The sequence below is a fragment of the Dendropsophus ebraccatus genome, chromosome 10 (genome assembly GCF_027789765.1).
Source record: "Dendropsophus ebraccatus isolate aDenEbr1 chromosome 10, aDenEbr1.pat, whole genome shotgun sequence".
In the NCBI taxonomy this organism is placed as follows: Eukaryota; Metazoa; Chordata; class Amphibia; order Anura; family Hylidae; genus Dendropsophus; species Dendropsophus ebraccatus.
Genome location: NC_091463.1, coordinates 51,951,230 through 51,963,314, shown reverse-complemented (window position 1 = coordinate 51,963,314; position 12,085 = coordinate 51,951,230). Strand labels below are relative to the sequence as shown.

Genomic DNA, 12,085 nt, shown 5'->3' with positions numbered 1-12,085 from the left:
TAGCAATATAATAATATTTTCTTCTTAATACCTCACTCTCCAAAAAGAAGAAAACCAAAGTCTTCACAAGGTTTGCATTCGGGCTAAGTCTTCCTCTTCTCTTTAAAATTCCATCATCTTCAGGCTCTCTACAGCTAAACAGTCTGTCAAAAAGGAAAAACACAAAAGAGGTTTACAAACATATTAGGATACAGCTACATGTGGCAGCTATGCTGCAGATTTGAAGCAGCTGAACAAAACATGTTTATTTTTTGTTTTTTGCCCCCATGTCTGTAACATTGCTGGAGCCTTCCTCACTCTCTAAATACAGCCCTCCTGCCTCTTCACTGATTGACATTCAGCTTACCTTTGGCTAGCCTAAAATACTGCACAGCCAAAGATGAAACTGGTTACCAATATTTCTGTGAGAAGGCCCGGCAGCCTGGAGGCGCTATAGTATACAGAGAGCGGGCCGGGCACCAGCAGTGTCACAGACACGCCTCTGTAACATTGTCTCAGGGAAATAAAAGAAGCATCTTACAAGATAAAGGGATGGTAATACCAGGATGCTTGTTTCATAAGTGACAGTTAAAGTGTCACTGTCGTGAATTTTTTTTTTTGCAGAAATCAATAGTCCATGCGATTTTAAGAAACTTTGTAATTGGGTTTATTATCCGAAAAATGCATTTTTATCATTAAAAAGCAGTTTGAAGCTCTCCCCCCTGTCTTCATTGTTCTCCTATGGAGAGAGCTAAAGAAAAGACCAAAACAGGACAACAAAGAGTTAATCTACAAATCCCTCACGGGATATCTCCTGTGACAGTCACCAGTGACCTGTCTGAGCTCAGATTACAGCTGTCACCCAGCTCCGTGCCTGTAATCCTCTGTTATCTGCTTTCTGCTGCCGGCTAACTCCCTCCTTCCTCCTCCCCCCTCCCCTCTCCCTAGAGCAGACAGGGGACGTCTCCTGCAACAAGTCACAATTTTCAGATTTTTCAGAGTGGATGAAAAAGAGGAAGGAGGGGGGGGACCTGGGAAAAGGCTTTTTACATGCAGATAATGGCAGATTTGGCTAATAAACCCAATTACAAAGTTTCTTAAAATCGCCTGGACTATTGATTTCTGCAAAAAAAAAAAATATGACAGTGACTCTTTAAACTGTCAGCATGCATGCATAATAATATTATATATATATACACACACACACACACACACACACACACACACAGTGGTGCCTTGGATTACGAGCATAATTCCTTCCGGGACTGTGCTTGTAATCCAAATCCACTCTTAAACCAAAGCAAATTTTTCCCATAAGAAATCATTGAAATGCAGACAATTGGTTCCACCCCCCCAAAGTAATGATTTATTATTCTGGATAACATGTAAAACTAATGAAACAAACATTCTGAAACAGCAGGATATGTGATATTATAAGTTACTGTACAGTATAGCAATCAGCATGTGGAGTATAATGTATAGTAACTGCATAAACCTGATAACACAGCAGCAGTTTGTACATACAGGATGGAACTGCAGATCCCCATACTGCAGTAGCGTAGTACAAGAGGCTAGAATAGAAAAGCAGGGCTGCTGTCAGAGGTCTGTGTGGTCACATGACAGCAATGGGGAAGGGGTGTGTGTTCAGCTTAGACCAATCAGGACTGACAGAGACTGCAGGAAGCATGAAAGAATGAGCAGGGTATATGTGAGCACAGTATAGCGGCACTTTCTGTCCGGGGAGAGAGGAGTTGCCTCCACAGTCCTGTCCCCTGATGCAAGCCCCAGCCTGAAGTGGATCTGCTATGATTTGGGAAGTGAGGGAGACTTCCTGGGTCAGAGTACAGTGCTGTAGACCCCGCTATGCAGACAATACCCCTCCTTCACTCGCACTTCCACCCAGTACAGGGAGCTCTTAAACCAAGTCACAATTTTAAAAAACTGTGAGCTCTTAAACCAAAACGCTCATAAACCAAGTTACTCTTAAACCAAGGTACCACTGTGTGTATGTATATTATATTTATATATATATATATATACACACACACACACATATAAACGCACACATACATATATATATATATATATATACTTACTGTCATTTTTCCTTTAAAATGAACACTAGAGGTTAATTTCTATGCAGATACTGTGAGGAGCTTTTCACAACCAGAACATGTGCTGCATACAAGGATGACTATAAGAGAGCTGTGTGTCTTACTTTTTATAAAGAAACTCCCCAGCTGCAACAGCTACAGGTCGATGGGCAGAATACACCAAGTGGTACACATTTTCACAGTCTTCAGCAGTGAGAACCTCATCGCTACTTCTACAAGAAAGAAAACAGCAAAGTAATATGTACATTGTTACACTGGTAGCAAATAAATGACACATAAAAGTTTCTTCAAGAAGTACAGTTTGTAACTTATTTAAGACACACATGCTGGGTTATGATACAATGGTTCCTCAATATACTTCCCAATACTCATGTTAGAAGTACCTTCCTTTAGCTAGGTTTACCTACCATAGCATAAATCTGATTTCTACACGTTACATTGCCATAAGGGCCAGTCACCTCCTTAATCTCTCCATGATCACTTATTCTTCAGGACAGCAAGGGGGGCTGAGGCTAATCAAGGTGGGTGGATTTTCATTCCATAAAGTTACCGGTTTGAGGACCTGTCACAGAAAGGCTCTGCAGACTGTTGTACAGTTATAGCTGATACTGAAGATCGGGCTGCTGTGAATATATTCCATGCTGGACGAGTTCAGTGCAGGGACCAGAGAGGGATTGTATAGGACGTATCAGTATAGGGCGTATCCACAACGAAGATAGGGTGGTCCCAGGACGGAGATATCCCGGTCTGAAGCACGGCGCACACGCTGCTGAGATGAGTCTGACGCCCATAGAGAATGGCGGCTCCATTCATTCTCTATCGGCGTCGGACTCTTGTCTGCAGAGCACGCCGGGCTTCAGTCGGGGATATCTCCGTCCAGGGACCGGCTTCAGGAGCAGTACTTGGCGACATGGGGTAAGTATCCAAGGCTCTAGTGGGGGGTTGGGCGGCCTTCACCCTGGCACGGGGGGTGACAGGTTCCCTTTAAAAGAAGGCAGAATAAGCTGATGACAGAAATGCTGAACAGATTGATGCATTACTTCCATTATTTTGTTCTGCTGTTCTCCTAATATGCAGGAGAATAGGATTCTTGCCACACCCCTCCCCCTGCAGATTGACAGCTGACTGCCTATACACAGCATGTATAGATAACTGCCAATCAGCAGCTGGTGGGCGGAGTTTTCTGCTTTTCATGAATATTCAGGACTACAGGGGGCACACACATAATGGAGAGGACTACTTATTGTCCATGTTATTCAGGAGGATATCTCTGAATCAGCTGCACAGAACAATGTAAGTGATACATCATTCTGTTCAGCCTCTCTGTTGCTATTTTATGCTACCCTGAGATAGGAAAGCATAAACCTACTGACAGAGTTTTATTAACCATTGCACGGCACAGAGCATTTGGAGCAGGTAGTTGCCTTCTCTGACAGGAAAACAAGTAGATGAAACCCTCCCCTCAAAATATATTGTTTATCTGACCCAAAGTTGGCCTAGAATATTAGATAATGTGGTAATTTTCACTCACTGTAAAACCAGAGTTAGGAGCTTTATTGCCTGAACAGCCACATCATACTCCTTGTCAAGAGTCATTGACACAATTCTATCCTGAAAAGAGAATCAAAATCATCAGCTGTAACAGAGGCTTCAAAGCACAGGTAAATTAAGGATGTACTTTCATTAGAGGAGAAAAAAATACCTTGAAACGACTTGTGAACAGCTCCAATTTGGAATTCAACTCTCTGTTGTAATACAGACCTTGCAGAGCAGTAAGACATTTCAGACGAACCTCTCCTTGCTAGAAACAGAAAAATAAAAATGTTTCTTAAAAATAAAAGGTTTTTAAAAATATTTGTAAAAAAAAAAATATATATATATATATATATATATATATATATATATTAATATATATATATATATATATATATATATATATATATATATATATATATATATATATATATATATATACACACACAAATATTTTAATAAAAAAGGCAAATCACTACTGCGTGTGGGTAAGTCTGTTCTACCAAAATGTAAATTCAAAACTGCATGCCAAACGCATGCACATACATACATATATCCCTACCAGCTTTTTTTGGTCACATCATATCCCACAAACAAAATGAAATAAAAAGGCATAACTACAGATTATTGCACAAAAAGTGAGCTCCCATATAGGTATAAAGAAGAGTAAGGGGTTAGAAAGTGACGATTTATTTTTGTTCACATTATTTGTCCTCTAAAGGGACTAGTAAGGGCAATTGTTGATTTGCTAATAGATCAATGCAGTATAAATATACTGTACTGATCCACGAGATCTGCATTCTGTTGGCATAGGCAGGCTTTAACAAAGCTTTACCTATCCAGCCATGATGGAAATTGTAGTTTTGCAACACCTGGAGGGCCTGAGTTTGACACACCTGATCTAAGGGGTTAAACAGTTGCAAGGCAATCACTTCAGAGCTGCCAGGAGTCACTGGGTATGGAGTTGGCCTAAGCCCTCTCCATAATCCATTAACGGTCCCATTACAAAAATGTCATGGGTCCTAAAGGGTGTGTCTTACCTTCAACCTCTGCGCTGCAGTTTAATGTAATCCTCTGTTCGGTAAGGCAGTTTGGAACAGTGCCACGCCCCCAGAGTGCTGACCCAGCTTGCCCGCTCCACTGATAACCACTGGACTGACACTCTGGGGGAGAGGCAGGGCTTTAAAACAGCCTTACCGGACACAGGACAACATTAACACTGCAATGGAATGGCGATGAGGATGACATCCATTTATCCTCAGCACCCCATGCGCAATAGGGAGCTGTCAGCAAGTTAGATTCATCTAACCTACTGAACTATTTGACACATAACCTTTCCACACAGAGATTTCCTTTTCACAGTCAAAAAAGTCTCAGCACTTGGGTTATCCAGCCCTTCAAAAACATGGTCACTTCTTCCAGAGACAGCACCACTCTTGTCTTCAGTTTGGATGAAGTAACTCAGTTCTATTTAAGTGAATAGAGCTGGATTGCAAACCACACCTGAACTAGAGACAAGAGTGGTGCTGTCTCTGGAAGAATGTAGCCATGTTTTGTAGCACTGGATAACCCCTTTAATAAAGAGTTATGTGGGGAAATACCCATTTTATGCAATTTAATGGCCAAAAAGAGTGTGTGTAGTTCATTATGTTTATTAAATCGTTGTTTATGTTGACAATTGTGATATGCTACACTAGATAATAAGATGGATGTTTTTAGTGACTGGGAACCAAAGACAAATTACTATACTTTACTCAAAAGTTGATGAGACAAATGTTAAGTCTGTGTTAATATTCCCAGTATCTTACCAGCTGTATTGTGACAGACTTCCTCACTGAGCTAATGACCATCTAAACGATTAATTTGAAATGCTAAATTTGTAATGGCTTCAACACAAATAACCTTATTTTTTGCTTACCTTATCATGCATTGTCCAGCCTACATATTTTAAATAGCTGTCATTTAAGAAGGCATCACTGTACATTTTCATCCAGACACCAATCTCTTCTATACATATTGCTCTTATTTCTGCAATAGCATCCCTAAAAAAAAAAGCCACTATTTAATAGATGTTAAAGTCTAAAATACATACATATACATACATACAAACAAACAGTAAATGTGCTCTCATCACTAGTGACTGCAGGGGTTACACAGCCGGGATGAGAGTTATTAATAAGGTGCTAAGACCACACAATCACAGCTATATAAATGTACAGCACAAGGACAACATCATAAATTTGAGCAGGTAGGGGATAAAAGTTTGCATGTAAAAAAAAACAAAAAAAAAAAAAAACTAGGTTGTATCATTACCATAATGTACCAATAGTCATACCTGTATCTGTGTACAAAAACACCTTTAAATATTGCATTCATCATATTTTCTATTTCATCCTGATTTTCTTGTAACTGTAAAGACACAAATAAGACACCTAATCTGTTACTAAAATGGGAAAAAAATGAAACACGTGCATCTTTACATGGACAAACACATGCATATTTAGAATAAGCACAGTGTAGAAAATGCAAAATAATAGCGATACATCATTGGCACTCAAAAGGTCACGTCAGGCTGGATTCACACATTCCGTATTAGCTCTGTGAAGCGTGGACAGTGAATCCCTGTACTGTAGTGTTTCCCTGCCTGGCATGATGTATTAATTTCATGCCAGGAGTGGGGAAACTGTTTGAATTATCGTGCCACTTTAATGACCGAGCTGCAGGGTCAGGGTCACAGTCAAATAATAAATATATGCTCAGGCATGCGCTATCACCATCAGTCCCACAGTGTTGAATAGATTGTTGGCATGCAAGCCCAACTGTGTGCCTGTAACTGATAGGGGGTGCTAGTGGCTGGGCCTGCAGTTTAATACCGTTTCTCCCTATACTTAACCAGTGCTATTTATGGGGGAAAAAACACCAAATCTATAAATTTTAACCTCTTTCCGCTTTTGCAGCAAAAGTTCCAGTCTGTCATTAGCTCGTTTTCCAATCATCTTGTTTCTTTCTGCTTCATACTGCCTTTGTGTATTGTCCATATTGATGCTCAAGTTAAGAGCAACATTAACCAAGGCTGTCATTAATTTCATAGCTGGCAGAAGAGAAACAAAAAGGTAAAAATAGTGAAAGAAAATAAATTATTATTATTATTATTATTATTATTATTATTAATAAATATAATTTTTATTCACAACATTTATTTTATCTTAGTCCCATAAACACTCTGTACTAACCTGCCAATGTACTTGTATGACGAAATGCTCTAACTTGTGAATCAGAAAGGCCCGTGAGAAGAGAAATTACTGTGTCCATCATATACTCATCATAAATGATGCTGTATTGGCACTGGCGGACTAAAACACCAATGAATTCACAAAAGCTGAACTTAAATTTCTTCCACTGTGGACCAGCCATGGTTAAAGGATAATCACCACTGTCCTACAAAGACAAAATAGTGTATTAACAGTCAGAAGAGCAAAAGCTGCAGACTTTGAGCACATCAACAAACTGTACAAGTATAATTTTTATTCACTTAAACAGTGCTAGAGTTTCCTACACAACATGTGGGTGGGAGCAACGCTGGAAAAAAGGCAACAGGCGTAGGTCCGCCCATCTTTACTAAGACACATGTGTCTCTTTTTAAATCCATCTGGGAAAATAGAGGCGGGACTTTATGTAAGACTTGGGTATGAGTATGCCAGTCCATTTTCCCTTTCATATAGTTGTATCTGTACATAATCTGTACATTTAAAACATACCTTTCACATAACAGCTGTTTAAAGTGACACTGTCACCCCTCTTCTGTATGACGACTTCTTTACACAGCAGTAAAAAGCATTTTTCACTGGACCAAGCATCAAGAAATCTATCAAAGTAAGGTATGGAAACTGCAGAATTTAGGCTTTACAGCTGTGTAGAGAAGTCCTCATACAGAAAGGGGGTGACAGTATCACTGGATTCACACTGCGTTTCCGCAATCAGTTTTTTGCAAAAAACGGATGCATTTGTGTGCATGCGTTTTTCCATTGACTTCCATTGTAAAACGGACACAAAAATAGCGTCAGCTACGTTTGTGTCTGTCAAAAAAAAAAAAAAAAATTTTTTTTTTTTTTTTTTTACAATGGAAAAATGGATCATAACGGATGCACACAAATGCATCCGTTTTTTGCAAAAAACGGATTAAAAAACGGATTTAAAAAATGCAGTGTGAACCCAGCCTTACAGTGTTAGCTGTTTAAAATGTGAATTGCAGCTAACAGATTTCCTTTAAACCAGCTTAAAAGCCACAATCATTCTAAGCACTATAGATGATATTCCAATGTTTTCTATGATGGAAAAAACTCTTTAAATTGCTATAAAATTTTAATAATATCCTCAAAAAATGCCTCAAGCTCAAAAATGCATCAATTTATTTACTTTTTCCCGGTGCCCACAGCGGTGGGGTGGTAGGGGTGAGGGGAGAGCTAGATGTTTACTATACTTCATACAATGTATTTATTACGAGATATTATTAGAAGACTGACTGTAATTGACTGTATGTACGTACAGAAATTGGCTCTGTGTATGATGATGCAATGCCTTATGTTTGTATTTTTAAAAACGTGAAACATAATAAAGAAATATAAAAAAAAAGTCTCAAGCTCTGGGGTGGGTTTCTTTCTAACCTGCTGCACCTCAGCCATGCTGGATTTATACACCCTTGATAAATCCAGCACCGCACACCGGAGAAAAAGAGTGGCAAAAAAGTTGGCTATTGACATGTGCCCCTATGTATCTGTGTCTGCTATAGTCTGCTTATACTCTACCTCGAGGCCCTATTACACAGAACGATTATTGGCCGCATTCGTCCAATATCTGCTGTTACTGACGATAATCGGCCTGTGTAATAGAACACAACGATCAGCAGAGATGAATAATGTTGGCTGATCATTGTAGTCATTTGTCGTTTAACTTGTTGAAAGACAAACGACTCATAGCAGCGATCTGCAGCCGTTGATTCGTGCAATAGGAGCGGCAGCAGACCGCTTCTATATGCTATGGGCTGCCCGGATGATCTAGCAATCACCCAGGCAGCCCCCTCGCACCTCTCCGCGGCCCCATGGCTCTCATCCGCTCGCTGCCGCCACGTGCAATGGCAGCAAGCGGGGAACGAGGAGCAAACGAGCGCTGACAGCCCCTGTTTGCTCCTCACAGTCGCCCTGTGTAATATGGGCTTCAGACTGACTCTACTGGCAAAGCACAGAACTGATGCATGCAAAAAATCTTATGATTGCCCATAAAAATCACCACATGTGGAAACATTCAAACTACTAAAATATTGGGTCTATAAGGGGCTATTTATCAGATACCAGAAAGTTATATAGAATTAAAAAATTGAAGTAATTGAAAAATTGCAGCTCTTCTGTACTACTAGCATAAAGTATATACCTCATCAAACTCTTCAGTCATTCTCCTAATTATTTCAGAGTTCTGCATGTGACGAAACATTTCTCCAGAGACCACACCTGTTGATTCAAAAACATATCAATATGTTCAATAAAACATTGATACTTAAAACACACATTGACTGCTTTATTTGATATTGGCAAATTTAAATGAGCTTAGAAGTGACATTCTCAACTACGTACTGTGCCAGTGCTTCTCAATTCCAGTCCTCATGGCCCAACAACAGGTCATGTTTTGAGGATTTCCTTAGTATTATACAGGTAATATAATACTCAGTGTATCAGGCATTACCACAGGTGTTTTTTTTATGGGATATCCTCAAAAAATGTCCTGTTGGTAGGCCATGAGGACTGGAATTGAGAAGTACTATACTATGCTATGTACAGTGTCGCAATAGTTTCTTTTTAATATTTGTTAAAGATGTCAGCAACTTTGGAAAAACTCACATGTGATGTAACAACAACAAACAAAAACAGTGAGTGTCCTATGATCCTGCAGGCATACCCCCATCTATCTGTCCCCTACTTCTTTGTAACACACATGGTAGATACAGTTGCAAAAAATTAATAGCACTGGGTTAAGACTGGGTTCACATTACCATTGTGCAATATGCTGCAAGTACTGGCCCCGGAAAGTGTAAACTAGTGGCCACTTTTGGTTCCTTTCCTGAGTCAATATACACATACGTTCAGAAAATGACCCAAATGTAGTCACTAGTTGAGAACGTTTAACTAAATTAAATGTCAATGAGGTGCTTACCTATATGTGCATGTGTGTTTGCATCTGGATTTGACAGATTGTTGATATTTACATTTAACATATTGCACAACTGTAATGGGAACACAGACTAAGGTGTACTGGGCTCAAAAACATTGTGATACATTGAACTAGACAAGGAAACTATCAGTGTGGCCAAGGTAACCTAAAACAGCAAATTAATGTAACATACTAAATACATAAATTACCTTTACATCCTGAACACTGAATAAAAAAGTTGATGAGATCAAGAAGTGCTACATCTTTATTGTGTTTATAGGCTTCTATCCAGTCATCTACAACGGACTGAAGAAAAAAAAAGAAAAAAAAACAAGAGTTAAATGTGAAACCAGAATTATTTGTTTGTGAATTTAAGAGTTTTTATCCAATTTAACCTGTTCTTGACAAGGCCATAATGGCATGACACATTTTCTACAAATAACTGTGCTATTAGGAGGCAGTGTCTATGCCATCACTTATAATTATATAGCCAGATCCCAAGTTAACAGCTGGGAGAGGAGATGTTAGATCCCAGCTGATTAATAAAAGCTCTGGTCAGATGAAGGGGGTGCAGAGCAACAGTGATCCCTCCCACTAGACAGCATCCAAATGGCTAATTAGCCGGGAGCGGCGATCTGCCATGGTGGTAATTGCTTTGGCACAACCCCTCTCTAAACCACCTTACCCGCAGGAGGATGTGCCAACACGTCCTTTTGCAGGAAGGGGTTAAAGTGTGACCGTCGTTATCTTTGTTTTGTTTTTTTTGTTTTTTGTTTTTTTACTAAAAAACAAAACAAGGGCTTAACAAAAACTTTCTAATATACAATACTTTCACTATTTTTTTTTTTATTGCTTTATTACCATGTAATTCATTTATATACTTTTCGCCTGCAGGAGGCGCTGTTTCTATGTAATACTAGACCCGTCTCCCCAAAGTAGAAATCTGATTCTTAATTAAAAAAAAACAAAAAACAAAAAAAAAAATAAATAAATAAAAACAACAGTTGACATGACATATAAGTCATGCCTGCGCTTTACACAAGGGACGGCTCTACAGCTCTTTGACCCGGCAGCGCTCCGGAGCCCCAGACAGAGCCTGGACAGCTTTTGGTGACAGACTGCGTCATTGAATGAATTGCTCACCTCCAGATTCAGAGACAATGTAAAATAAGCGCAGCGGGGCAGATATATTGACTCAGGAACGGCAAAATTCCACAAAATTCAAAAGAAACATGGTAAAGAGGTACAGCTACAAGTTTGGTGACTAATGACAGTGACACTAACGCTCACCTGCATCGCACTTTTTCCCATTTTAACAACTTCAAACAGCATCATGTTTTCCACCCCATTCTGTTGATGGTGTCCATTCATCCAATTAGGACCACCAGCTCTCAAGGCAGCACCTTTGTTTCTTTCTGCAGCAGCTTTCTTTCCTTTCTATTAACAGAAAATGCAATGATATATGTCATATGGTTACAGATTTGTCACAGCCAATAAAATTCACAACATTTGTAAAGACCTGCAAAGAAAAAAAACAAACTGAAATGGTAAAAATCTAGAAAAATAAAATCAGAAATGTGCGGTTATGACGGACACTTTCAGAAAAACAAAGATAATTTTGGTAGTTTTGGATTCTATAAAAAGGTTTCTTTAAGGGTGCGTTCACACCTACAGGATCTGCAGCAGATCTGCAGCAGATTTGATGCTGTGTTCAGTTATTTAAATGAAATCTGCTGCAGAAAATCAGCTGCAGATCCTGTACGTGTGAACGCACCATAAAATGTCATCTTGATATTTCTGTTCATAAAGTTCATAAAACAGAAATAGGAGTGGGTTCCAAGACTTTAACTGCAACAGAACTTTAACCTACATTTTTGGTCAAAAATAAAGATATAGCTGTGCTAAAGACTTTTCTTTTCACTTTTATGCACTCTTTCTAAATCAACCACTTAAGCTGATTTGCTGAATTGTTCAGGTTCAGTAATGTTCTCCAAACCAGAGCATTTGACTCCTGGCAGCTGGAGAAGTTGGGTGCTGCCCTAGGGCTGGCAGAAAAACAAGTATACCGCCTATGGCGGTATCCATGTATTCCAGGACTCCCTAAGGCTTTATCCAACTTCTCCAGCTGCCAGGAGTCAAATGCTTAGCGTTCGGGTAACACTGCCAAACCCGAACAGTTCAGCAAGTCTCCCAGCACTAGTGATCAGCTTAGGTGGTTGAGTGCGAAACTCAACAATGTGACTCAGCAGTGTGCTCCA

The 12,085-nt window shown here is 39.5% G+C and overlaps 1 protein-coding gene across 2 annotated transcripts in view; it reads right to left on the bottom strand.

Moving 5' to 3' along the window:
- The window catches only part of STAG2 (STAG2 cohesin complex component), an 80,939-nt gene that overhangs the window by 20,128 nt on the left and 48,726 nt on the right, over positions 1-12,085 (bottom strand). For both annotated transcript variants that reach the window (XM_069986806.1, XM_069986805.1), the window contains exons 5-15: positions 11,118-11,264; positions 10,037-10,133; positions 9,054-9,130; positions 6,860-7,064; positions 6,566-6,717; positions 5,962-6,035; positions 5,545-5,668; positions 3,796-3,894; positions 3,625-3,704; positions 2,198-2,305; positions 32-143 (exon numbers count right to left, since the gene is read on the bottom strand). In XM_069986806.1, coding sequence (XP_069842907.1) covers positions 32-143; positions 2,198-2,305; positions 3,625-3,704; positions 3,796-3,894; positions 5,545-5,668; positions 5,962-6,035; positions 6,566-6,717; positions 6,860-7,064; positions 9,054-9,130; positions 10,037-10,133; positions 11,118-11,264 — 1,275 coding nt within the window. The remainder of the gene's footprint in view (positions 1-31; positions 144-2,197; positions 2,306-3,624; positions 3,705-3,795; positions 3,895-5,544; positions 5,669-5,961; positions 6,036-6,565; positions 6,718-6,859; positions 7,065-9,053; positions 9,131-10,036; positions 10,134-11,117; positions 11,265-12,085) is intronic.